This window comes from Myotis myotis, unplaced genomic scaffold (genome assembly GCF_014108235.1).
Source record: "Myotis myotis isolate mMyoMyo1 unplaced genomic scaffold, mMyoMyo1.p scaffold_m19_p_14, whole genome shotgun sequence".
Taxonomy (NCBI): Eukaryota; Metazoa; Chordata; class Mammalia; order Chiroptera; family Vespertilionidae; genus Myotis; species Myotis myotis.
Genome location: NW_023416318.1, coordinates 24,359,623 through 24,384,463, shown reverse-complemented (window position 1 = coordinate 24,384,463; position 24,841 = coordinate 24,359,623). Strand labels below are relative to the sequence as shown.

The window sequence follows — 24,841 nt, the reverse complement described above, 5'->3', positions numbered from 1 at the left end:
CATGTAAGGACACAGCTAAATGACAATACTACCATAACTGTTTTTCATACTGAACACATATACCATTTTTAGAATTAGATCAGGCTTTAAAAGATTACCTAGTCCAATTTTAAATTTCATAAGACTAAGTTACAAAGAGTGGATTTACCTGTGAACAGCTAGTGACAGAGATAGATTTAGAATCCAAGTCTCTTGCATAATGAGATTTTTGTCATTCCCACCCAATAAAATGAACTACAGGATAGGACCCTAAATACTACAAAGTTATGAAACAAATCAAAGCCCCCCCCACACACACACTAGAATGGGACAAATCTATTAAGTAACATCTAATATGCTAAATCCTATACTTGAGGCCCAAAACATCTAAAACAAAATGAAGGGCCATATGTTTATCATCAGTTGTTTTCGAAAAGGTATTGGAAGATTTTACATATTTAATTAGTAACTGGAATGAAAAGTTAAAAATTTCTCTTTCAGTGCTGAAATCTTGACATAGGCAAAAATATGTCAAAAAGAACGAAATCCTTGATTTTACTGGATTTGTTTTTAGCTCAACTCTCATCTGTGTAATAGTGGAATTACATGTAACATGTTAAAATGCCAACATTTGAGAAAGCTGTCCTATAACTTATTCTAAACAGGTTCTTAATCTGTAGCTGTGTGGAAATTACTTCACTTTTTTGGCTTTTAGGAATTTAATTTGCAAACATTTTACAGTATATTTCTGAATTCTGGGCACAAGGGGTTTTGAACAACTAGAAAAATTCAGGTCAACTAAAATATTATGCTTCTATCATGCTAAAGAGAATCTCAACATGTATTACAGTACATACTAGGAGCCAATGACTACACTAAATAATTTCACAGTTAAATAACTTGTTAGTCTAGGAGTTATGTGCCTTTACACTACCTCATTTTGGTCCAGTTAGCTAAAATTCTTATGTTCACTTGCCTTATATAACTTATGTAACAGCAGGTAAATACACATTTAAGAAGCTACAGATATGTATATCACAAGAAGGGTTATTTGGAAATACCTACTACCAAGCCACAAAATTTTTACATGGAAATCAGAGTTGGGCTGTAAGAAATCAGCCGTTAAGAGGCCAATGGCCATAAGCTTAATTACTTTCTTCTCACACACTGTTGAAAATAGAATTCTGCATCATGGCTGGCACATAAGAGATAATCAAGTGGTAAGCCCTAAACAATAAGCAGTTTCCAGTATCTGGCTATTTTATCAAATACATCTCATGGACCAGAAATGAATAACTTTCCTTTTTAAAGCTACACTTGATTTATATAGTTATAGCCTTCACAAATAAGCCTGTGATAAAATATATAAAATGACATACAAAATGTTATAAATTAGTTTGCATAATTTATTTTTTTCAAAAACACTGATTTTGGTAATCAATGCTCTGAAGTCAAAAGCAGTCATTTGAAAGATACACTTCAGCTTTTGTCACTGGGTCCTTTACAACAGCTATATTGACTGTGGGTTTACTTTCTGACTTTTTTTTTATCAGGATGTGAAATGGCATCCTGAATTGTACAGTATGATTTTTAAAAATGAGTTCCCATAGCCCTTGCTGGTTTGGTTCTGTGGATGGAACGTCAGCCTGCGGACTAAAGGGTTTCGGGTTCGATTTCCATCAAGGGCACATGTCCGGGTTGTGGGCTCAAACCCCAGTAGAGGGCATGCAGGACACAGCTGATCAATGATTCTCTCTCATCATTGATGTTTCTCTCTCTCTCTCTCTCTCTCTCTCTCTCTCTCTCTCTCTCTCTCTCCCTCTCCCTCTCCCTCTCCCTTCGTTTCTGAAATTAAAAAAAAAAAAGCAGGTCCCATGCATTGTAAATGAAACATAATGTGTAAGTCTAACTTCCCTCACATTTATTACTGTGGATAACAAAAAACTGCTCAGTGAAAAATTGATCTGGAGAAGTAAACGCTACATGAAAGGTAAAGTAACAATAATAGGAAGGTGAATAATGGTTGGAAGTATCATAAAATGAAATCTCATTACTAAATACTAAGCCAGAGATTCTCAACTCTTTGGTCTCAAGAGACCTCTAAACTCTTAAAAATTACTGAGGGGCCCAAAGAGCTTTTACTATGTCGGTTATGTTTATCAATATTTACCATACTTAAAACTGATACATTTTAAAAGTTATTAATTCATTTAAAAGTAAGCTATTATGTTTATATAAATATTATTTTTATGAGAACTATATGACTCCAAAATTTAAAAATTTATAAAGAATGGCTGTTTTACATTTTTTCAAATCTCTCTAATGTTTGCCTTAACAGAGGACAGCTAGATTCACATATCTTCTTCAGCATTCAGTCTGCTGTGATGTGTTGTTTTGGTTGAAATATAATGAAGAAAATAGAGCCTGACACTGACATGAAGCTGGAAAAATGAAAACCTCACAGACCTGTCTAAAAGGGCTCCAGGGATCCTGAGTCGTCCACGGGCCATATTTGAGAACCAGTACACTAAGTATAAAGTTGCTGCTCAATAAACTTAGTGACTAATATGGAAAAAACAGTGACAGTTATATAGGAAACTGTGCATACAGCATACTATCACAAGTGAAGAAAACTCTTCAAAATCATGTTTACTACATTGTTAGGGTATAAAAGATAAACATGATAAATATGGTATAAAACTCCTATTTTACAACTCAAGGAGACAGAATAAAATCAACCTCACATAGCAAATAATCTAATTATTATTTGCTGAAAATGAATGAATATTTTTCAATCCTGGCTGCACATTGTAATTACTTGGGCTGTTTTAAGCACTTATACATATACCAATAATAACTAAGTCTCACAAAATGGAATAAAAGATGATTTAAAAATAGCTGTTCCTGTTTGGGATGATGGGAAAGTTCTGAAAATGGACAGAGGTGAATGTACTTAAGTTGAGAATCGTACACTTAATGGTTAAAATGGTGAATTTCATGTCATGTATATTCTACCACAATTTTTAAAAAGGAAAAAAAAAGTTAAATAAAACCCAGCTACATCATAGGACACTTAAAAATATAAAAGGTCACATTAAGATTCTCCTTCAGAAAGCCATGAGATAAAACCAAAGAAATCTTTCAAAAAGAAGGAATGAACAACAGCTTGAACAATTAATGAAACTAAACATCTGAAAACAAAATTATAAAGAACACCTTACTTACCTGCAACATGCTGACTATCTCAACTTTGTTGAAGAAAATAAAAGATGTAAGAGTAGAAAGAAAATTCTCTTCAAAAACGGATGGCGTCGGCAAAATGATGTCCTGAATGTACTGTACCCTGTAAGTCTGATGTATTTTTTGCCTTAGTTCAGAGTCTGTTATTGGTATAACTTCCTTAAACTTTGCAGTTTTGGTCAGGAATTCTCTGTGCCTTTTTGGCTGAGCCAAAGCAGGGTCATATTCAAGGCATCCCACAACATCCATGATACACTCATCAGAAAACATTACCTCAAACAGAGTTGCCTTATTTAGGAATAAGATCCCTCTAATAATTTCATACAAATGGTGTAAGCCTTCAGTGTTTTCTAGGTTCTCACAAGCTTGGAAGAGCTGCAGTAGTTTTTTAATATAGCCTTCATTTTCCAAGGCCAGAGCCAGCTTTTCCCTACGGATAGGTGAGGAGAGAACTGAGGTAACTAAGTCAGCAATCTCTTCAAGTTTATTGAGTTCACATGTGGGCAGGTCAATCAGATGACTAGTTTCAGGCATTTCTTCAAATCGTTCTTCTTCTGATTCATCAATGAGGTCCTGTGTGACTTCCACTGATGGATCCTTACCTTGAACCTGAAAATATCCAAGTATAGCTGGTTACCTTAAAATATAAATACACTCAAATTTTTGGAAATCATATTACTGACCATTGAGCTTAAGTAAAAATAAAGAAACTATCTACTCCCAGTTAAGAAAAGTCTAATGATTTAGAGCCATATGTCAAATAAGCGAATCAGGAGATTCACACTACAATTTCTTTGGCCACTTTATTACACTATGTGGCACTATTACTGGAAAGATCTAGGGGAAAAAATGACTGCAGTCAGATGCATAAAACTACTAAGAACCTTTAGTGATAAGAATTACTAGAGGGAAAACTGATGTCAATGAAAATGACAACGGTCAAAATCCTATATAATGAAAGGCTAATATGCAAATTTCCCTCGACCAGGAGTTCAACCAGGGGGCGGGGCCGGCTGGCCAACTGCACATGGCCTCCCCCCTCGCCCCCAATCGCCCTCCAACCCTGATTGGGGGCGGAGCCAGCCAGACCCCACCCATGCACAAATTCATGCACCAGGCCTCTAGTAGACTATAATAGGATATCACAGTAGGCAACCACTTTATAGAAAACTAGAGGCCCGGTGCATGAAATTCCTGCACTGGGAGGGGGGTGGTGGTGGTGGTGGTGTTGTCCCGCAGCCTGGCCTGCCCTCTCAGGGGATGTCCAACTGATGGCTTAGGCCCCCTGCAGGGAGTGGGCCTAAGCCAGGGGTGGGCAAACTTTTTGACTCGAGGGCCCAAATGGGTTCTTAACACATTGTTTGCGGGTAGTTTTTATCGCACGCTAACAGGTGGCGCGGGCCATTTTTGCTAATTTTTTGCGCAAATGGCAACGTTCAGTAAAATTACGATAACTTTAGTTTACGTATTTATACGTTACCCGCATTCTACCGCTAGTGTATAAAAAAATGTATTAATACGTTTCCCGCGCTCTACTACACTGGTAGAACGTTTAAATACGTAAAACATGTAAACACGTTTTCCACATACAATGTGTTAAACTGGACCAGAGGGCCAGAACAAAAGCATGGATGGAGTGTTTGTGTAAACTAAATTCAAAGTAAACATCATTACATAAAAGGGTACGGTCTTTTTTTTTTTTTAGTTTTATTCATTGCAAAAGGGCCGGAACCAGCCCGCGGGCCGTAGTTTGCCCATGGCTGGCCTAAGCCATCAGTAGGACATCCTTAGTGCTGCTGCAGAGGTGGGAGAGGCTCCCACCACTGCTGCTGCACTCGCCAGCCGTGAGTCCGGCTTCTGGTTGAACGGTGCTTCCCCCTGTGGGAGCGCACAGACCATCAGGGGGCAGCGACTGCATTGATTGTCTGCCCCCTGGTGGTCAGTGTGTGTCATAGCGACAGGTTGTTCCACCGTTGGGCCGAAACCAGCTCTCCGACATCCCCTGAGGGGTCCCAGATTGCGAGAGGGTGCAGGTCAGGCTGAGAGACCCCACCGGTGCACAATCGGGGCCAGGGACAGATGCTGGAGGTTGGCCAGCTGGTGGGGGCCACGGGAGGGCTCCAGGGCGTGTCTGGCCTGTCTTGCTCAGTCCTAATCAGCTGGAACCCAGCAGCATGCTAACCTACTGGTTGGAGTGTCTGCCCCTGATGGTCAGTGCATGTCACAGTGACTAGTTGACCAGTCGATTGTCTACCTCCTGGTGGTCAGTGCACATGATAGCAAGTGGTTGAGGAGCCTTAGCATATCATTAGATATTATGCTTTGATTGGTTGAACAGGCAACCGGATGAACAGACACTTAGCATATTAGGCTTTTATTATAGAGGATGGCAGCTACAATGAATGTTAAGATTAATTTAAAATTCCAGTGACTGTTCACAGCAAAGATTTACCTAAGGAGACATAACTATTAAATGTAATGTGGGTGCAGCCACTGTGGAAAGCATATGGAGTTACCTCAAAATATTAAAAATGGAACTGCTTTATGACCTCATGATTCTACTTCTGGGATTATATCAGAAGAAACCTGAACACTAATTTGAAAGAATATATGCATCCCTATGTTCATTGCAGCATTATTTACTATAGTCAAGATTTGGAAGCAGCCCAAGTGTCCATCAGTGGATGAGTGGATTAAATAGCTGTGGTACATTTATGCAATGGCATACTAATTGGCCATAAAAAAAAGAAGGGAATCTTACCCCTTTTGACAGCATGAATGGACCTGGAGAGGATTATGCTAAGTGAAATGAGCCCATTAGAGAAAGATAAATACCATATGATTTCATTTATATGCAGAATCTAATTGAACAAAAATAAACTAAAAAACAAAATAGAAACAGACTCATAGATAGAGAACAGACTAACAGCTGTCAGAAGGGAGAGGTGTTGCTGAGCTAGGTGAAAAAGGTGAAGGGATCAAGCAAACAACAACAACAACAACAAAAAAACCAACGAAAAACTCATAGACAATAGTATGGTGACCAGAAGGAAAGAGGAATGGGGGGAAGTAGAAAGGGGTTAAATGGTAACGGAAGGAACTTGACTTGGGGTGGCAGACACACAATATAATATATCAATGATGTATTGTACACCTAAAACCTACATAATTTTAGTAACAGATGTCACCCTAAATAAATAAATTCAATAAAAAATGAAAAAGAAATAAGTGCAATGTGGAATTCTGAATGGGATCCTGGAACAGAAAAAGGATACTGGATTTTAAACTGAGGATATCTGATTAAAGAATGGGCTTTAGCTAATAATAGTATATGAATAATAATAATCGCCGAAACCGGTTTGGCTCAGTGGATAGAGCGTCGGCTTGCGGACTGAAGGGTCCCAGGTTCGGTTCCGGTCGAGGGCATGTACCTGGGTTGCGGGCACATCCCCAGTGGGAGATGTGCAGGAGGCGGCTGATTGATGTTTCTCTCTCATCGATGTTTCTAACTCTCTATCCCTCTCCCTTCCTCTCTGTAAAAAATCAATAAAAATATATTAAAAAAATAATAATAATAATAATAAATGTTTAGTTCATTAATTGTAACAAGTTTATCATACTAATGTAAGATACTAATAACAGGAGAACCAGGGGTGGTGATGTCAGGGACGGGAGTATACAGAAACTCTACTTTCTGCTCATATTTTCTGTAAATCTGAATCTTTTAAAATAAAAACTTTATTTAAAAAAATTCCAGTTATCTGAGAGTTACCATTTATCCTATATCATGTAAGTTCTTCACAAGTTGAAGCTGTGAGCACTTTTGATCATTAGTTTCTGGTACACAGTATTCATGAACATTAGGCAAATGGGTGATGAAATATATAAAATCTTAAAGCTTTAGAACATAAATATTTAACTTTTTGTTTGTTGTTGAAAGATCTTGACATTTTACAGGGTATTAAAATCTGAAGTGATAAACAAAATTATGATAACTAAAAAAAATTTTAAGTAAAAAATTTTGCTGTAAAATATAGAAGAAATTTCTTCAGAACCCTCCAAACCACCCACCATCATCACTGCCCGGGCGCTCAGAGGATGCACTGTCATGCCACTCGCTGCTTTACAATTAAAATACCTTTGAAGTGATAAAAAAATATATATATATATATATATATATATATATATATATATATAAGAAATTTCTAGATTAGGTTACCAAAATCTCACATGAAGACATTACCTCTCCACATATACATCTTCTAGGTAAAAAGAAAAAAAATTCAAGAAAGCATATAAATGTTAAGTTAAATATTATTCAAAGACCCTTACCTGACAAATTTTTTCCCAGATCTCATCACAGCCAGCTTTTTCCTGAAAACTTAGAGCCAGATCATAGTTTTCAGCTTCTGACCAAACGATTAATGTATCCTGTTTAAAAACAAAGACTTCTAGATCATCACACTTGAAAAGAAACAAAATATAAAAAAGACAGAAAACAGCACAGCAATGACAAATGCCCTCTCATAAGTGCAATTAATGGACACTTGATTGACATCATATAACTATTTTGTTACCCACTGAAACTTTAGTAATATACTGGCAATGAAATAGTAGCTTTGTCACTAAAACTAACATTGAGCAATATTGTAAAACAAAAAAGACTAAAACAGGTTAGCAGGCTCTGGCTCATGTTACCAAGAAATGTTTAATGGAAAGTCTAGCCATTCTTGGCTAAACTGTAAGTAGATATTCTAATCATCTACTTTCTATTGTTTCCAGAAAGTCAGCTGTTCCACTCACTAACCACCTACAAGTTTATTTTTTCCTTAAGCCAGTTGTCAACTGGTTGTAAATAGGCTAATAGCTAAAAATATCTTAAGGTTTAACCCTTTCTATTTTTGTTTTTTTAAAAAAATCTGGAAAAGCCTTCAGAATATTAAGAAATATAAAATGAAGGGAAAATGAAGAAAACTTGCTTTATCTGTACTACCAATATAGCACCTAGTTCAGCAGCTTAGGTTGTAGAAAAATTAAGAACCACCGGTTCAGGTGAGTACTTTCCCAGAATGCCCTTAATTATCTCCCCACGAAAAGGTTAGTTATGCATTTAGGAAAAAGTTTTCAACCCCTTTATTAAAAACTAAAGTCTGGGTTTAAACTAAAACGCACAAACATGTTTAAACACTAAAATCACTGCAACACTCAAATAAAATGAAAATTCTTTTAGGATACATAATGAAAGTTTAATATGGCTAAAATTGTAATTTTCAAAATATGAATATTTGAATTTATACCCTAATTAGCAAAAATATAATCTACAAAAACACTGTATTTAATAATTGTTCATCTGACCTTGCACTAAAAAATATAAAATTGAAAGTGAGTCCCAGATTAATAAAGACAAAGTCTTCAAAATAAAAACTTTTCAATATTCTGGTAGTTCTAACCAGTAAATAAAAAAAATATGCTTTAATTAATCCAGGCCTCAGATGACTATCTATTTTGCTGTGTGACCAGGCAAAAAGAACAGGTAGAAATCAGTTTTCTAGCTTCTGCCTAGCTACGCTTCTTGGAAGGGAAATTTGCCACCAGATTATAAAATTTTATCAGGTCACAGTTTTATTTAAAAACTCTCAGTGGCTCCCCCCATCTACAAGAGAGGTTTTGAAACCTTTTTTTTTTTTTTTAAACAAACCCAGCAAAACTCTTTTTACAAACAAAATTTACTAAAAATCTCCATGTTAAAAAAATAAAAGATAAAAACAGTGCTAGTTAGGTTAAAGCACTAAGACACCTGCTCAGGGTCTATGTATTTTCCTCAGTCCCTGAGTTGTCTTAGATCCCTCTTCCAAACAGCTTCCTGAACAGTGGTCTCCAAAACACCTTTACCTGTGCTCAAATTACTTATATTATATACAGGAACATAATATTAGTATAGCAATACTTTTAAAAACATACACTAAAATAGAAATAGAAAAGTTTACATAAAGATAAAATAAATAATACTTTTAAATGTCTGAATTATAATTTCTACCATTATTAACATTTTAAGATGCAGTATACATTTAGGGCACAGTATACTCACAAATGACAGTAGACACAAATTCATATTTAACATCACTTTTAATAATTCTGAATTTTTGGGATGGGTAACTTCTTGTAAGATCTATGTTATCATTGTTTCTTTTTGACTGAACAATTACACTAGGAGTATAAATGTCAGTTTAATTATTACCTTGTTCACTTGCGCTTAGGTTATTGTTACCAACCATTTTTAAGGCACTTGTTTCTTTTGTTAGGGTTACAGGTTAGTTTAAATTGAAAATACCTGTAAACAGTTATCTGCACAGATAGGCTACAATAATTCACAATAGGTGAAGAACTCTTTTCATGGAAATGTTACTCTTCTTTCAGAATACCGTATCTGTTTTTAACTCTTGACCATGTGACTTTATATTAAATACTTAGCAAAACAATTTCTGAAAACGGGTTTCTTCTCAAATTCTAGTGCTTCAAACTATGCATTGTACTTTGGAGAGAACGAAATCCAAAACCTTTATTCCACGCACCAAAGCCTTTTCAATTTTGGTTCCAATCTACCTTCTAAGAGAAAGTCCAGGTAAGCAGCAAAGTCTGAATTAAGGTTACCCAAATCCTCCTCTTAATCATTTTCTTTTGTTCTTTCCTTCCCGTTCCTAATGGAAACTTTTCCCCTAAGCCAGTCAAAATCCCTAAAACTAAATGGGATTTATATTCAGTGTCCTTTTTTCAATGCAGAAAGGATTGACTTTGGGAAATGCCTCTTCTTAGGGGGCAGATCTGGAGCGAAGCCCAAGAACCCTTATTTTTAACTAGGGTCCGAGGTAATTCTTTGGGTAAGTCAAATTTGAGAACCTGACCTTAGTGTTTCTCTAGTTGGTAAATCGAGGATAGGGAAGTTCCATCGGAGTAGGCAACTTTCAGCTCTAGTATCTACTCCAAATGGGTGACAAAACTCCATTCTTCCTTCTGTCCCTTCTCTACACTGTTGTTGCAGTTGAAAAAATTACTGGGAAGAAGCACTTCTTAGAACTGTTTATTCCATGGGTTAGTGTAAAAGCTCCTATGTGAGTACAGAGTTGGCACAAGAATATATAAAACAGAATGAGAAGTGTCAGCCTATCCAAAAAGTCTAGATAGAGCCAAGTACAATTTTTCATAGTAAGGTCTGCTTTTTACCATTGTGCTTTGTGATATATTTTTTGCTCATTTGTGTGGCACACATATCTTTGGGACATTATTAATGCCTCTGTTTAAACCAAGAGAAGCTTAGAGTTTTTCCTCCTCTATTAACTAAAACATTTAATCACCACTATATCCCTGTGGAAATCAGATTTAAAATAAGCTTTCAGGGAGAATAGAAAAAGTTGGTCTCATCCTTTAAAAAAAATAAGGTGATTATTTTCCATGTCTGATTCCCATCCAAGCCCAGGATGGGAATAACACATGAGCTAGAGAAACTTGACAATTTAATCTTTACCAAATCAGGTTTTTACAATGTAGTATTGTTATAAGAAAATGTCATTTTCAATCTTATATATTAATACACATTATTGAGCATATATTGTTGAAATCAGAGGTTCTTAATCCAGAGTCTAAATGATACTTTAAAACTGTATCACATCTCTTTTGGGTAGAGTCTCCAGTTTTTAATATCATATTCACAAAGACACATTTAAAAGGATCTTACAAACCAATGGATTGTCTGTTTAAGTTTACTTCTCCAGTACTGATCCACTTCATTAACATGAATAAATCCAGAGTCATGAAATGTCTGAAACACCACAGTTGCTAGACTAACCCTATTAATTCTGACAAAATTCAATATAGAGAGAGCTGAAGTTTCCCAAAAGGAATTTTTAAAAAGGGAAATATAAATATCAGGTTTATAGAATTTAATTTGTAGATTCAAAATCAATTTAAAAGTATGAAAACGAGTGAGTTTATCCAGATAATATAGCATGTAACTCTCTGGTAGTTCCTAATAGTTAACCTAGTTCCTCTAGGATGCATTTTTAAAATATAGTATGGTAGCCAAAACCAGTTTGGCTCAGTGGATAGAGCGTCAGCCTGCGGACTGAGGGGTCCCAGGTTCGATTCCGGTCAAGGGCATGTACCTGGGTTGCGGGCACATCCCCAGTGGGGGATGTGCAGGAGGCGGCTGATCGATGTTTCTCTCTCATCGATGTTTCTGACTCTCTCTCTCCCTTCCTCTCTGTAAAAAATCAATAAAATATATAAAAAAATAAAATAAAATATAGTATGGTAAAACATATAGGCCAAGACAGACATGATGACACTACTTATAAACAGTAGTAATAGTTTATCTTTCCCAAATCAGTGATATATATGAATACAAGTAGAATAATCCTCAACTAGAATTAGGACCCAACTCCAAGTTTCACTGTCCACTATTTCTGTGACTTTCATTGAAGTATTTCACCTCTGATCTTATTTCCACTGAAGAGAGGAAAATACTGCTTACATTAAGCTTACTATATTATTATGAATATAGTTCTCTCACTGAACTTATGTGTCAGGTACTGTGCTAAAGCGTTTTTCATACATTAATTCACAGCTATTCTACAATATAGGTAGTATCTCTAAAAGATGAGATTCAGAGAAAACTTGCTCAAAATCACACAACTAGAAATAAAATTAAACCCACATTCCTATTACTATGCCACATGATAAATATGATCAAATTCTAAAAAACCCCATAAAATTCTTAACAGCTTTGCTTCCCAAGCTTCTCCCCTGTGGCATTGTTTATCTAGGCATCTCCCTAAACACATAAATAAGAAAAATCTGTCTCCATCTGATTCCCAGATTCCTCCTTGGTCCCACTCCAAACCAACACCCAGAACACAACTCTAGGTATCACCTTACTCAATCCTCCAAAGCTAATAATTCACATCCTCTACTCATGCAACTGATGTATAATTCGAAGTACAGAGTGAATTCTACTCATTACAAATTCACGCTGTCATTTAAAGCATCATTCTGATGCTTTAAAAATTATAGAAATCTCATTCTCCCTTGTATACTCATTAGTCCAGTCCCCATAATGACTCTCAGGCTAAACCCTAATATCCTTAATTTTATTGTTTTGTTTTTTTTTTTTTCCCAATTAAGAGCTAGGTACAATAAATATATGATCATTTTCATCCATTCCTTCATCTCAACGGACATTCTACTAACCAAAACCTAGAATATTTGCAATCTTTCTCTTGCAGGATTTGGAACAGCCATTTGCTGAAATGAATGACTGTCTTTTCCTTACCAAAATTCTGTTCTTCTTTGGTTTGAAGACATTTTCCTGATTCTCTACTTTTTCCAATTGCTTAATCTTCTTTTACTGAATATTCCTTCTTCCTGATGATCAAACACCTAATCCAGCAGTATGCCCTGTCAATTCTACCTCCAATACATGTTTCAAATCCATCCATCTCTTCCCATCTACACTGCCATCACCGCTAACCTGACTCAACATTATCTTTTGCTTTGATTATGCTGCGATCTCTCAACTAGTAGCCCATCCCAGTTATTGGCCTTCTTCCATTCCACAGATTAATGTTACTATTTTGGATCATGTCATTCCTCGAATGAAAACTGTCAGAAATGTTTAAATGGACTTTAAAAAAACCAAACTAAAGATAGTGACCAACCCATAAACATCACTCACCCAAGTATTACTGGATGAATAAATTAATGCGGACAATTCAGCAAAGCTCAGTCTTAAGCTCTATTCTATTCTATGCTCTTGCAAAGGTAGTCCCCTCTTGCAGCTAAAAATATCATTTAATGATTCTCAAATTAGAATATCCTACAACAAACTCTTACTGTATTTCTAGTCCTGGGTGTTCTTTATAAGACTTTCCCATTTATTCTATAATCATTTTAAAGCTTAAATTAAAATAAAAGCGCAAGGCACTGAACAGTTTATGGCATGCTACATATATGCCAATAAAAGAAATATCTGTGACTATACATATTTTTTTACATATGTATAAAACCTCTAGGAAGATATACAAGAAAATGGTTAACACTGGTAGCTTCTAGCAAGGGAAACTGTATGGATGGAGTCCAGGATGGGAGGTTTTACCAAATACTGTCCTAATCTATAATAATAAAAGTGTAATATGCTAATTAGACCACATGTCCTTCTGGACAAAGTCGGGGCTGTGAGGGAAGCCCGGATCCTGGGTGCCAGAGGAAGCTGGTGCCCGGCAGTCGGGGGAAGATCTACTCTTGCATGAATTTCATGCATCGGGCCTCTAGTTTTTAACAAGTTAAGCGCCCAGCCTGTTTTGTCTTCCAGACGTTAAGTATAGTGTCAGTCACTGGACACTTAATGTGTTAAGTCATTGGACACTTAATGTGTTAATAATGTGAATGTCTTATCCATTTAAAATAAGCCTCTAACCAAATGATTAATGTAAACCTGCTTTCTTCTCAACTTCCCAGTTTCTGGAGGGAACCATCATTTTCCTGGTTCCAAGATTCAAAAACACTACCAGTAACTTCTGATTCCTTTTCTTTCATATGTAACAATTCACCAAATCTTCCAGCACTTTCTTGAAAATATACTGGAATTCTCCCCCTTTCCCATTCCATTTACTACACTGAAACAGACTTTCATTTTTTAAAATCTGAATTATTGTAAAAGGTCTTGCTACCTAAAGCTGCTTCCCTCCACATCCCCAATTCATTATTCATGACTTTGCCATACCCCTTCCGAAACACAGTATCACTTTCTTCATGTTGGGTCCCTACTCAAGAACCTATAATGGGTCCCTTTTGTTTAGCAAACCAAGTTCTCAAATAAGAAACCTAGGCTGCAAATAGCCCTTAATACCTTTTGTATTAGGTGTACTATTTCCTTCTCTATCACAGTTCCTGTAGCAGATACTGTACCACCAACCAGAGTGAAGTTTTTCTTAATAATTCTGGCCGAAATCAATCTCTTCCTTCTAATTTTCTACTGCCCAATACTGTGGAATACAAGTTGCTTTCCATAATATTTTGTGTTGGCATATACCTACTGTATAGTCATTAAACTTAGCCTTTCTGTGCCTTACTTGCTGTATCTGTGAAATTCTTTCATCATCTTTCAATGGAGTTAAAACACTTTATCAGCTATTTTATCATTCTGTAATTGTTTCACCTGTTAGGTCTCATCTCCCAATAAAACCAAGGATAAGAACTTCCTTATACTTCTTTCCTAAACCCAATGAACACAAATTGTGTTATATAGAAGAGGTACATATCCCAATGACACTTTCAAGACTAGCAGGGCTGAGTCTACATAACTTAAAAAAATTGTTGGCATATGAATCAGGCACTTTATTACCCATTTAAAATAAGCTGTATGGTAATTCTCTTCCCTTTCCAATGTGTGTATTGGCTCCTTTGAGGTAAGTGTATCTTCTCCTTCCCATTTACTACTTCAGTATTGTCCACAGTATGGAAGAAAAATGTGAATCATGATAGCCTACCGATATTGAGTATCTGACATTCAACTAAACTCTAACTTATTTTGAACACACAATTAATTACTTAGCTCATTTTAGAACTATGTTAAAAAAAGAATATTCCTCTCTGAATTTATTCGACATATTTTAATATAGTAAAATATCCTATAAACTATGGATTCATAGTTTCATTCATTCAGTAGTTTTTTTAAAATTAAAATCCACTAGTGATCAATATACTTCATATAAACATTTGGAAATAAATAATTTCTAGACTAATTTACTGAATAAGTTAAATGACATTCTACAAAATGTAGAACTTAGAAAAATAGCAAAGTGTTCGGAAATCCCAATTTGTGTAACTTGGTAAAAAGTGCAAAAGGAACAAGATGTTGATGAAAATATGAAAAATCGTTCAAAGTTTAACATAACCCCTAAATGGCTCTTGGATTTATATTAGAAAAGTGCATTCAATTTAAACAAAAATAAAGTAAAACAAGTGACCCCATTTACACAGGTTTATCATTCTGACATTCAAGCGTTTCCATATTATTATTGCCAAAGAGTTTTCTTAAACTTTAATGTTTTTAGCAAAAGTACCTCAATTAGAAAAAAATATATAGTCCAGTAGTGTATTATTTGAATGTTGATTAATTACAGAAAACATTTTCCTAATAGCACAATTTTTTTTTTAATTAAGATATTTTTTCCCTCCAACACTTTAATTTTCTAGTGGCGTAACATTACAAACAAAACCATGTCCCAAAGTTTCTAAATACCATTGTGTATTTTTGGACCAATGCTGGGGGGACTATTTTATGTACCAACCTCTGCCATAATATGTTCTTTCCAATAGTTAACAATAGCCAAAAGATTCTGAAAACAATCTGAGAAGAATCCATATTATAACTAGTTTGTAGGGAGTCACATGTAAAACCACAGTTCCTGAGAATTTTATATTCATACAGATAGGGAAAAAAAATTCACAAAATTTTAGTATTTCTTTCCCCACAAACAAGCAAGCAAACAAAAACCTCGTAAGTGGCTATCTGGCAAAATTCAGGGCAAAGGGAGAGAAACCATCTGTCTTGCTGACTTAGAAATTAAATTTAATGTGCTATACCTTAAAATGTCTAAGGTATAGGAAACATCTTCAAGTGTTCAAAACAGGACAAATGTTTAATTTGATTCTCCATTAGGAAGGACACATAATATTTTCTAAGTAGAGGGAAAAACCCCCTAAATCATTTAGTTTAAATGAATATTGAAAACTAAAAAATATTTCAAAGAACTGATTAAGAATATACTGCATACACAAAATAGTTGTTTAACAGTAAGACTTTTACTAATTATGCATTATGCAACAGACATAGTTTCATTCTTCCAACAGGAAGTATTTGTTTCTGGGTATTGAAATTTTCATTGGCCTTGAAGAAAGTAGGCATCGATGATGTAAATATCTTAACATAATTTATCTTTTCCTTCAAAAATCTCTGCCATATTCACTTTACATACCACACACACAAAAATAAAACTGAAAATAATCCAAATGTCTAACAATAGGTGTATACCATACATCAGAATACTGTACAGTGGCTTTTCATTTTTAAAAAACACACAACTAGATCTACATTATTAACATGAACAAATCTCCAAAATAACGTTGAGTGAAAAATGAAAGTTGCAGAATACATGTAAGAGTACGAGGTCAATTGTATCAGTTTAAAAACACACAAAAGACTACATATTATTCATGGATACATACATATGCAGAAAAGGTATAAAAGCATGTACAGAAATAATACACATCAACTTCAGAATAGTGGTTACCTACAGGGAAGATAGAGAATGGATAGAATGAGATGGGTACAAAGGGGGCTTTAACTCTACCCACAAAGTTGAAAATTACAAAAAGATTTGAAACAAATATGGTATGTTAACATTGTTCAATCTGGTGGTGTTACACAGAAACTCATTATATTATTCTCTATACTTTTTAATTTTGAAATCTTTCATAATAAAAATAAAAACATTCACAGAATAAAGAAAAAGTTGAATCACCGCTGCCATTTCCAGATGAAATAATTTTGTATGCTAAAACACAACACAGGTTTTCTTTTCCCAAATAAGACAATAAATATTAACAGAAAACATTATATAATTGACAATGTACACTTTTGTAAAGAATCACTGATTATTATATTAAAAAATACAACAATTAAAGAACAGGATTTCAATGCTTCTACTTCAAAACTCTACCTTTGCTTGAGTTAGAGGATCTAATTTCACACCACAAACAGGCTTTCCTTGCTTTAGAGAGTACCCCTTTGAATTTTCTTGTATGCCACTTCCTTTAAATGTGGTTGAGAATAAAAGGCTTAGTGTACAACAGGGTATAGCAGAGACCTAGCTAACTGTAAGTTAAATAAGACTAATGAATACATTGTATTCTCATATAAACTAACAGTAGCTCAATTCAAAGATAATAAATTATTTCCAGTACATAAACTTTCACTTTTCAGTTTGAAACTTATAACCTGTAAGGGAAATATATATGGTCTGTTACTTTGTTTACCAAACATTTTTTCTTGTCAGGAAAGCTTTCCCATCTTTGTCAGATTAATACTTCCTTGATCACAGATGAAGTCTTTCAAATTAAAGATAAACAACTACTTGCCTGTTGTTTCTGATATGCAGTGTTTGGATTTATCTTTGATTCCAAGAGTAGTGATCCTGAAAGATAAAAAAAAATAACAACATGTATAAGTTTCAATTTATAAAACCTGAATAAAAAAATCAGAGTCCACATTAAAAAAAAAAAAATCATTGCATGTTCCCTTCACTCAGCTAGATATCTGAAGTATACACATTTTTCTCTCCAGATCCGAACTTCATATTTAATTTAGAACATATCATCCTATTCCAAGAAACCCTTATATCCACCTAAGATAAACATTCAGACCAAGAATATAAAGATGTAATACTTTAAAACAATAACGAATTTAAATAAATAAAAAGACTATAAGGAGACTTGATGACTATTAAAGTTTTATTGAAATGAAATTTTAAGGTCTAAATGACCACTTGAAGCCAAACTCTTTTTTAACAGTTATTTTATTGCATTGCCAGTTTAACAAATAAATTACAAAGGACCACAACAAGTACACAAATTACAGAACTGCTTTTCTCCTTTTCTCCTTAAGAACAAAAAGGACACTGCTTGTAGACATAAACGCCCGTGACTATTTTTAAAGGAAAAGTACAAGCGTACAAAATACATCACGAAGCAATCTAAGGTGGTTTATGCTCCCACTGTCTGCACATAGTTCCAGATTACAACGAGAAAGGCGTTTTAACTACGACCGTACATTTCATGATTTAGGAACACTTGCCCCAGGACTCGTACAATAAATACGTCCACGAATAACGTGGAAAGAATCCACAGACCCCCCCTACCCGCCGCAGGGACCCCGCCGGGAGGCGTCTGTGCTCGCGCGAGTGCACCGTGGCCACAGCCGGCCGTGACCCCGGCTTTCACAGGCGCCTTCAGGTTTCCCCCAGCACCTGTCGACTGTGGCAACGGGGGCACGGTGGGAACATCCGTTCAAGAACAAAGACTCGGAAAGGAAAGTTCCGCTGAACCTTTGGTATCAGACACAGACTAGGTAACAACAGAGACAGGAGGGAGCAGGGGCTCCCCAACGAGGAGCGATCAACACCCCGTGAGCTTCCTGCCCTCTCCTTCGCGCTCTCCCTTCTTCAAGAGAAGAGACCGGAGAGGAAGGGGTCAAGTCCTTAACCGGGACAGGAGGCGGGGGAACAGCGCACAGGCGTCGGACCGAGGGTGAATCCGGACAAAGTCGTTTGTTTTTACCGGACAGAAGTGCGGAAACAAAACCCAGCTCCATGTCCGAGGCGGCAGTCCCAGCACCCGCCTCCGGCCTCCCCCGCAGGGCTGTGCCCTACCGGGAAGCACTCCCCCTCCCGAGCCTACCGTCCCAAAACCCTTACCGTCGGACTCCGCCCGAACCAGCAGCGACATCCCCTTGAGCTCCTCCACGTAAGTGGACGAGACGTGCCCCGTGCCTCGGTCGTCCCATTGCCGGTCTTCATTCAGGGTATAGACCTTCACTCGCCGCCGCGTATCCGACATCGTGGCCGCTGTCCCCACCGGTCCAGACGCCGCCTCCACGTCCCCCTCGTCCTCGCCCCTCACTCTTGAGAAACGGTAGCGGCGGCGGCTCCGGAGAGGCCCAAGTTCACCATGGCTCTCAAGGTTCAGCCGCGGAAAGGGGCAACAAGAGCCACCGGGACCTCTCGGCCGGAGCCCCGGGACCTCTCACTGCACCCACACACACACACACACCCTCCCCTCCCTTTGCCCCCCAGAGCTCGCTCGCTCTCCCGCCGCCGCCGCAGTAAGCACTACACATCCGCCATCTTGTAACCCGATTCTCTGCCTTTCTCTTCCTCCTCCAGCAGGCTCGCACGGGCTGTCCTAGCAGGGGCTACGGCGGCCGACGCGGCCAACGAACCGCCGCTCAGCTTCTGCTCGCGCTTCCAGGGCCAGCAGCCCTAGGCGTTCTCGCGAGGCGGGGTGCTGAACCGAGGTGGGCGGGCCTGAGTGCGCGTTCTTCCTTTCTTGGCCACGCCTGCTGGCGCGGGATCTCGGCCGAGGTAGTGGTTCTCGCGATATCCTCGCCCCCCGGCTGGTGACGCGAGACTTTCTGAGTAGGCGGGGAGAACTGAGTCTTGGTCTCGCTTCGCCCGATTTGCACTCGGCGTGTGACATATCTTCGAGGAAAAGCAAAACAAACATGGGAGGTACGCAACCTTGGACGGGACTAACCCTGAGCAAAAAGGAAGGAGATGTGCTCGCACTCCGTAGTGGAAGCTCCCTCTGTCAGCTATGGGAGGAAAATAGTTGAAACTTCTTTCTGTGAGAATGTAGGAACGTGGAGTATTTTCAGGCAATCTGAAAACCAGATTGGAGTCTGTTACAGTTAAGCATCTCCTCAGGAAGTGTTTGTTCTCTGCATCTCCTGAGGATTATAACGTCGTACCGAAAAAAGGAAAAAGTGTTGACATTTTCCTATTTCCCGCCAAAGCGTTTCGCCGTTAACTTTGGTAGCTGGCCATTGGGAAGCGTACTTTCCGCTTCATGAAAACACAGACCCCGTATGGTGGTGTAACCTCAGAAAATAAGCCTTACTAGTAAGATAAGTTTAGGGAACTGGTTGAGAGCCCCCTTTCTAACACATCCAAGGGCATTGTTTTGACGTTTTTAAAAAGTGTCTCTTGGCATTTCTTGCGCTACGTATCCGGGTGTCTTGTGCACTGAATAAGCGGAGGAGGAATTCCCGGGGCATTCACGTTAGTCGTCAAACATTGGTGGCGACAAGACGTGCACTGCGCAGTTGTTTATTTTAATCCCCGTTCGTTCTTGGTAGAATCCTTTTATTCCTTCTTTAAGACAGCTTCGGCTTGTTCCGCCGCCAGTTCTCTGCAATCCATTAGCTTGAAAGGTGAAAATCAGGCAGGCGAGATGTACGTGTTGACCCTGCAGGGCATTCTGGGAATTGTAGTCATTACTTAATGGTCTTGTCAAAACGTGCTTTTGTTTTGACTAGCTCCTCTGTGTGGACACCCTTCCGCGATACTTTAAAACGAGAGACAGTGTTTTACACAGAGCAGGCGCCTGATAAAAAATAAATCCTAATATCAAAATCTGAATACACAGGGTTGTTTTTTAAATGTAAAGAGGACCTCGGAACCCATTAATTGCTATGATTGATATGGAAAAAAGGCATTTTGAACTCCGAGAAAACATTTCTGTCTTGGGTCAGAGCAAGCTTCACATAGATAACTTTGAGCCTGATGTTGGAGGATCCCTGAATGGGAGGTTGGTTTGCAAAGGTGTTCAAGGCTGAGGGGATAGGGCAAACAAAGTGATAATGTGTTACTGGCCTAAAATAACATATAAATTTATATATGTCAAAGGAATGAGAACTATACAGAAGTCACTTTATGTGTTAAGAGTTTAATAGCCTCTGGGCAAAATTGGGAAATAATATGAATCATTTTCTGAATTTATTAAGTCACTCAATAAGTATTTGTTGAGCCTATGCTATACAGTAGACATTGGTCTATCCAGTGAATAAAATAGAAAAAGCTCCTCTTTTCTAGTGTAAGAAGACAAACAAATATATGCCAGGTACTGATAAACATTATGACCAAAAATAGAGTAACAAAAAGGTTAGCAATTTGGGACTTCCTGTTTATTCAGGAAGTCCTCTGAGGAAGGCAATCGGGCCAAGCTTTTCCCCAGGGCAAGAGAGAGAGAGAGAGAGATCCAGGAACCTGGAAGCAAGTACAAAGGCCTTATGGCTGTTGCATGTTGAAGAAGTGAGTGGGATAGCAAGGAAACCAGTGTTACTGAAGTGGAGCAGAAAAGGGGGAAAATGGTGAAAAATAAGGTTGCAATTGGGACAGGGGATATTTTGAAGGGCCTTGGATTTTACTTTGAATGAGTTGCAAATCTGTTGGAGAGTTTTGAAGTTATGTTTCAAAGCAACTCTCCCATCTTCAGAATTTCTTTTCTGCTATAGCCCCTGAGATCTGGTGACTGAGAAATAAAGGAGCAGATTAAACCCCTAGGACTCATCTCATGCCTTACTAGATCCTCAAGTACAAGTACTGCAGTGGGTCAGAGGGATTCACTCTCACCTACTGCAGTAGGCCCATCTAACATTTGTAGAGATGGACATTTGCAAGGCCAGGGCAAGTATACAAATGGAAGACCGTATACCATAAGTCTAAATATTTGTAAGTTTTAAATCAAGCTAACTGTTGAAATATATTTTCTCCAACCTTTGGTATACTTTGACAAATATATTTTCATAATGACCTGGAAGCCAGAGTCACATCTAGAATTCTTGATTTCCTTAAGTTCCAGAGTCTCCCTCTGGGCCCGTATAGTCTGCCTTCCTTCTCTTCTCACACCTCAGCTCTGTCCTGCAGTTTGACAGTCCTTAGTTGCACACAGAGGATACACCAGCCTTTTGCCCAAGCTCTGTCTACACTTCCTGAATATAGTCAATCCCCCCCTTGGCCACTCTTCAGGAAGATAGAACTTGCGAAGAGGACTATGTAGACCTTGGAAGCAGGCTTGGCCTTTGGGGTGGACACATTCCTTGGTTCCATGGACTTCATCACCCCAGGGGGAGAAGCATGGATAGAGAGCCAGAACAGGTCCTTCTAAAACACAGGGCCCAGTGGTTACTTGGGTCTGAGGGTAATATTGCACTGAAACAATGTGTTTTCCCCAGTAAAGGTTCTTTTCTTCAGTCATCACAGTTCCACTCCAAGGACAGATATATTTATATAATTTATATATAATCTTATATAATAAAAGCCTGATATGCTAATTGTCCGGTCGTCTGTTCAATCAAAGCGTAATATGTTAGTGATATGCTAAGGCTGCTCAACCACTCGCTATGACATGCACTGACCACCAGGGGGCAGACAGTCGACCAGTCAACCAGTCGCTATGATGTGCACTGACCAACGGGGGCAGTCGACTGGTCGACCAGTCGCTATGATGTGCACTGACCACCAGGGGGAAGACACTCTGGTAGCTTAGCTTGCTGTTGGGGTCTGGCCTATTGTGACTGAGCGAGAAGGGCCAGACACACCCTGGATCCCTCCCTGGCTGGCCAACCTCCTCTGTCCCTCTCTAGGCCCGATCGTGCACCGGTGGGGTCCCTCATCCTGGCCTGCACCCTCTTGCAATCCTGGACCCCTTGGGGGATGTTGGAGAGCCAGTTTTGGGCCCATCCCGATCCCGCAGGCCAGGCCGAGGGACCCCACTGGTGCACAAATCCGTGCATGGGGTCTCTAGTGTTTATATATTTACTAGTACATCTACCACTTTTTAAAAAACACGAATAATGGAATATCATATGCACTGTTGCACAAATTAACCCTAGTGTATTTAAATCATCTGTTTACGTATATGTATGTCATTTCAATAGTTTGTATTTCAAACAGAAATGATTGTACGGAAGTTATTTCATGTGTGCCAATACAGTGGGGCCTTGACTTACGAGTGTCTCGACTAACGAGTTTTTCGAGATACGAGCCCGTCTCTCGGCTGATTTTTTGCTTTGAGTTGTGAGCTAAAATTCAGGTTACGAGCCATCTTCAGATACCCCACCACTAGTTGGCGCAGCGAACGTCACAGTGAAAGCCACAACCTCAGCCCAGCATTACATGTCTCACTCGTTCACTTTATGATTTGACATACGAGTAATTTGAGTTACGAGCTCCGTCACAGAACGAATTAAACTGTAAGTCAGGGCCCCACTGTATATTTGTAGATTAAATTCCTAAAGCAGGTTTTTTAAACCTTGGCACCACTGATATTTTGGGCTGGATAATTCTTTGTTGTGAGAGGCCATCCTGTGCATTACAGGATGTTTAACAGCATCCCTGGCTTCTACTCACCAGAAGTAGAACTGTACCCCCTCCTCCAGTTGTGAATACCAAAATGATCTCCCATCATTACCAAATGTCCCTTGAGGACACATTACACTTTTAAAAAAAATTCTTGAGGATTTAAAAAATATATATTGTTAATCTCTACAGGATAAACTAGATTCTCAGTCTCATTGACCCATGTCTTTGAAATGTGAAGCTTTCTTTTTTTTTTTTAATGAAATAACGTTTATGAAAGTTTTTTGCTATATATTCACTCATTTTTTCCTGAAGGTGATCTATCTAAAAAAAATAGCTGACCTCCAGACAACATTGCATCCTGCTTACTCATGAACTTTCTGGACCATTGCCCACAACCAATCCATAAAGCAACAAGTAGTTCTTCCTTAGGGACTATTCACCTATCCAAGAACTTTCCCCATTTTGCCTTTTCCCACCCAGTCTTATCAATAGCCAGTGTAAATTCATTCAAAACAACTTACATCTTCCCCAGACTCTTTATATAAGACTTGTCTACTCCATCGAGCCCTGCTGCTGGAGGTTTAGACTGCACACCCTAGGCCAGTGATGGCGAACCTTTTGAGCTCGGCGTGTCAGCATTTTGAAAAACCCTAACTTAACTCTGGTGCTGTGTCACATAGAAATTTTTTTATATTTGCAACCATAGAAAAAACAAAGACTTATATTTTTGATATTTATTTTATATATTTAAATGTCATTTAACAAAGAAAAATCAACCAAAAAAATGAGTTCGTGTATCACCTATGACACGCGTGTCATAGGTTCGCCATCACTGCCCTAGGCCCTGGTGCTTTCTCTGGCTAACATGGCTCAATAAACTCTTTCAGGATTACTTTCGGTTTGGAAAAGTTTTAACAACCAGAAGCCTTATCAATAACAATCAGTCGATTAATGTATTTTGTATGTTATATTTTATTTACTATCTACACTAATAAAAGAGAAACATGCAAATTGGTGTCACTGCTATGCCCACCAACCAATCAGAGCGACTATGCAAATTAACCCAACAAAGATGGCGGTTAATTTGCATACGCAGGCCGAAGCGAAGACTGGAGTCTCCAGCCAGAGTGAAGACTGAAGACTGAAGAGGCTTGGCTTCTCCACTGCGGCTGGACCAAAGGCCTGGGTCCTGGGAGTCGGAGGAAAACCGGTGCCAGCAGCCAGGGGAAGGAAGGCCTATTGCTCGAATCTTCGTACAACGGGCTTCTAGTATTCTTATAATAAAGTTAGCTAAAGAAAATATTCTGAAAATACATTCACAGTATTTATTGAAAAATGCCTGTATTAAGTGGACCTGTGCAGTTTAAAACTTGTAACCAATTCTAGACTTAACCACTGAGTGGTCTTTGTGAAAAAATTTGATATTAATGTCTTTCAGTCGTTTTTTTATTTCTTGTAGGATAAAGTTCTTTAGGATGGCATGCAAAGCTCTTCAGGATTTGGCCCCTACTAAACCCTGATTCTACTCTTAAGAGCAAGGCTATAGAGCAGGGATCCGCAAACTACAGCCCGCGGGCCACATGCAAATATTGTATTTGTTCCCGTTTTATTTTTTTACTTCAAAATAAGATATGTGCAGTGTGCATAGG

The 24,841-nt window shown here is 38.1% G+C and overlaps 1 protein-coding gene and 1 long non-coding RNA gene across 7 annotated transcripts in view; one reads left to right on the top strand and one right to left on the bottom strand.

Moving 5' to 3' along the window:
* The window catches only part of PPP4R3B (protein phosphatase 4 regulatory subunit 3B), a 54,100-nt gene extending 34,973 nt beyond the window's left edge, over nt 1-19,127 (bottom strand). The window contains exons 1-4 of one of the 6 annotated variants that reach the window (XM_036334514.1): nt 18,747-19,127; nt 17,413-17,468; nt 7,552-7,650; nt 3,205-3,828 (exon numbers count right to left, since the gene is read on the bottom strand). In XM_036334514.1, coding sequence (XP_036190407.1) covers nt 3,205-3,828; nt 7,552-7,650; nt 17,413-17,468; nt 18,747-18,888 — 921 coding nt within the window. In that variant the 5' untranslated portion in view covers nt 18,889-19,127. The remainder of the gene's footprint in view (nt 1-3,204; nt 3,829-7,551; nt 7,651-17,412; nt 17,469-18,746) is intronic. The other 5 variants (XM_036334511.1, XM_036334509.1, XM_036334515.1 and 2 more) reach the window with 5 other exon arrangements.
* Nucleotides 19,128-19,381: 254 nt separating this feature from the next.
* The window catches only part of LOC118668989, a 50,082-nt gene continuing 44,622 nt past the window's right edge, over nt 19,382-24,841 (top strand). Inside the window, exon 1 of the long non-coding RNA XR_004971832.1 lies at nt 19,382-19,559. This is a non-coding gene — a long non-coding RNA (uncharacterized LOC118668989). The remainder of the gene's footprint in view (nt 19,560-24,841) is intronic.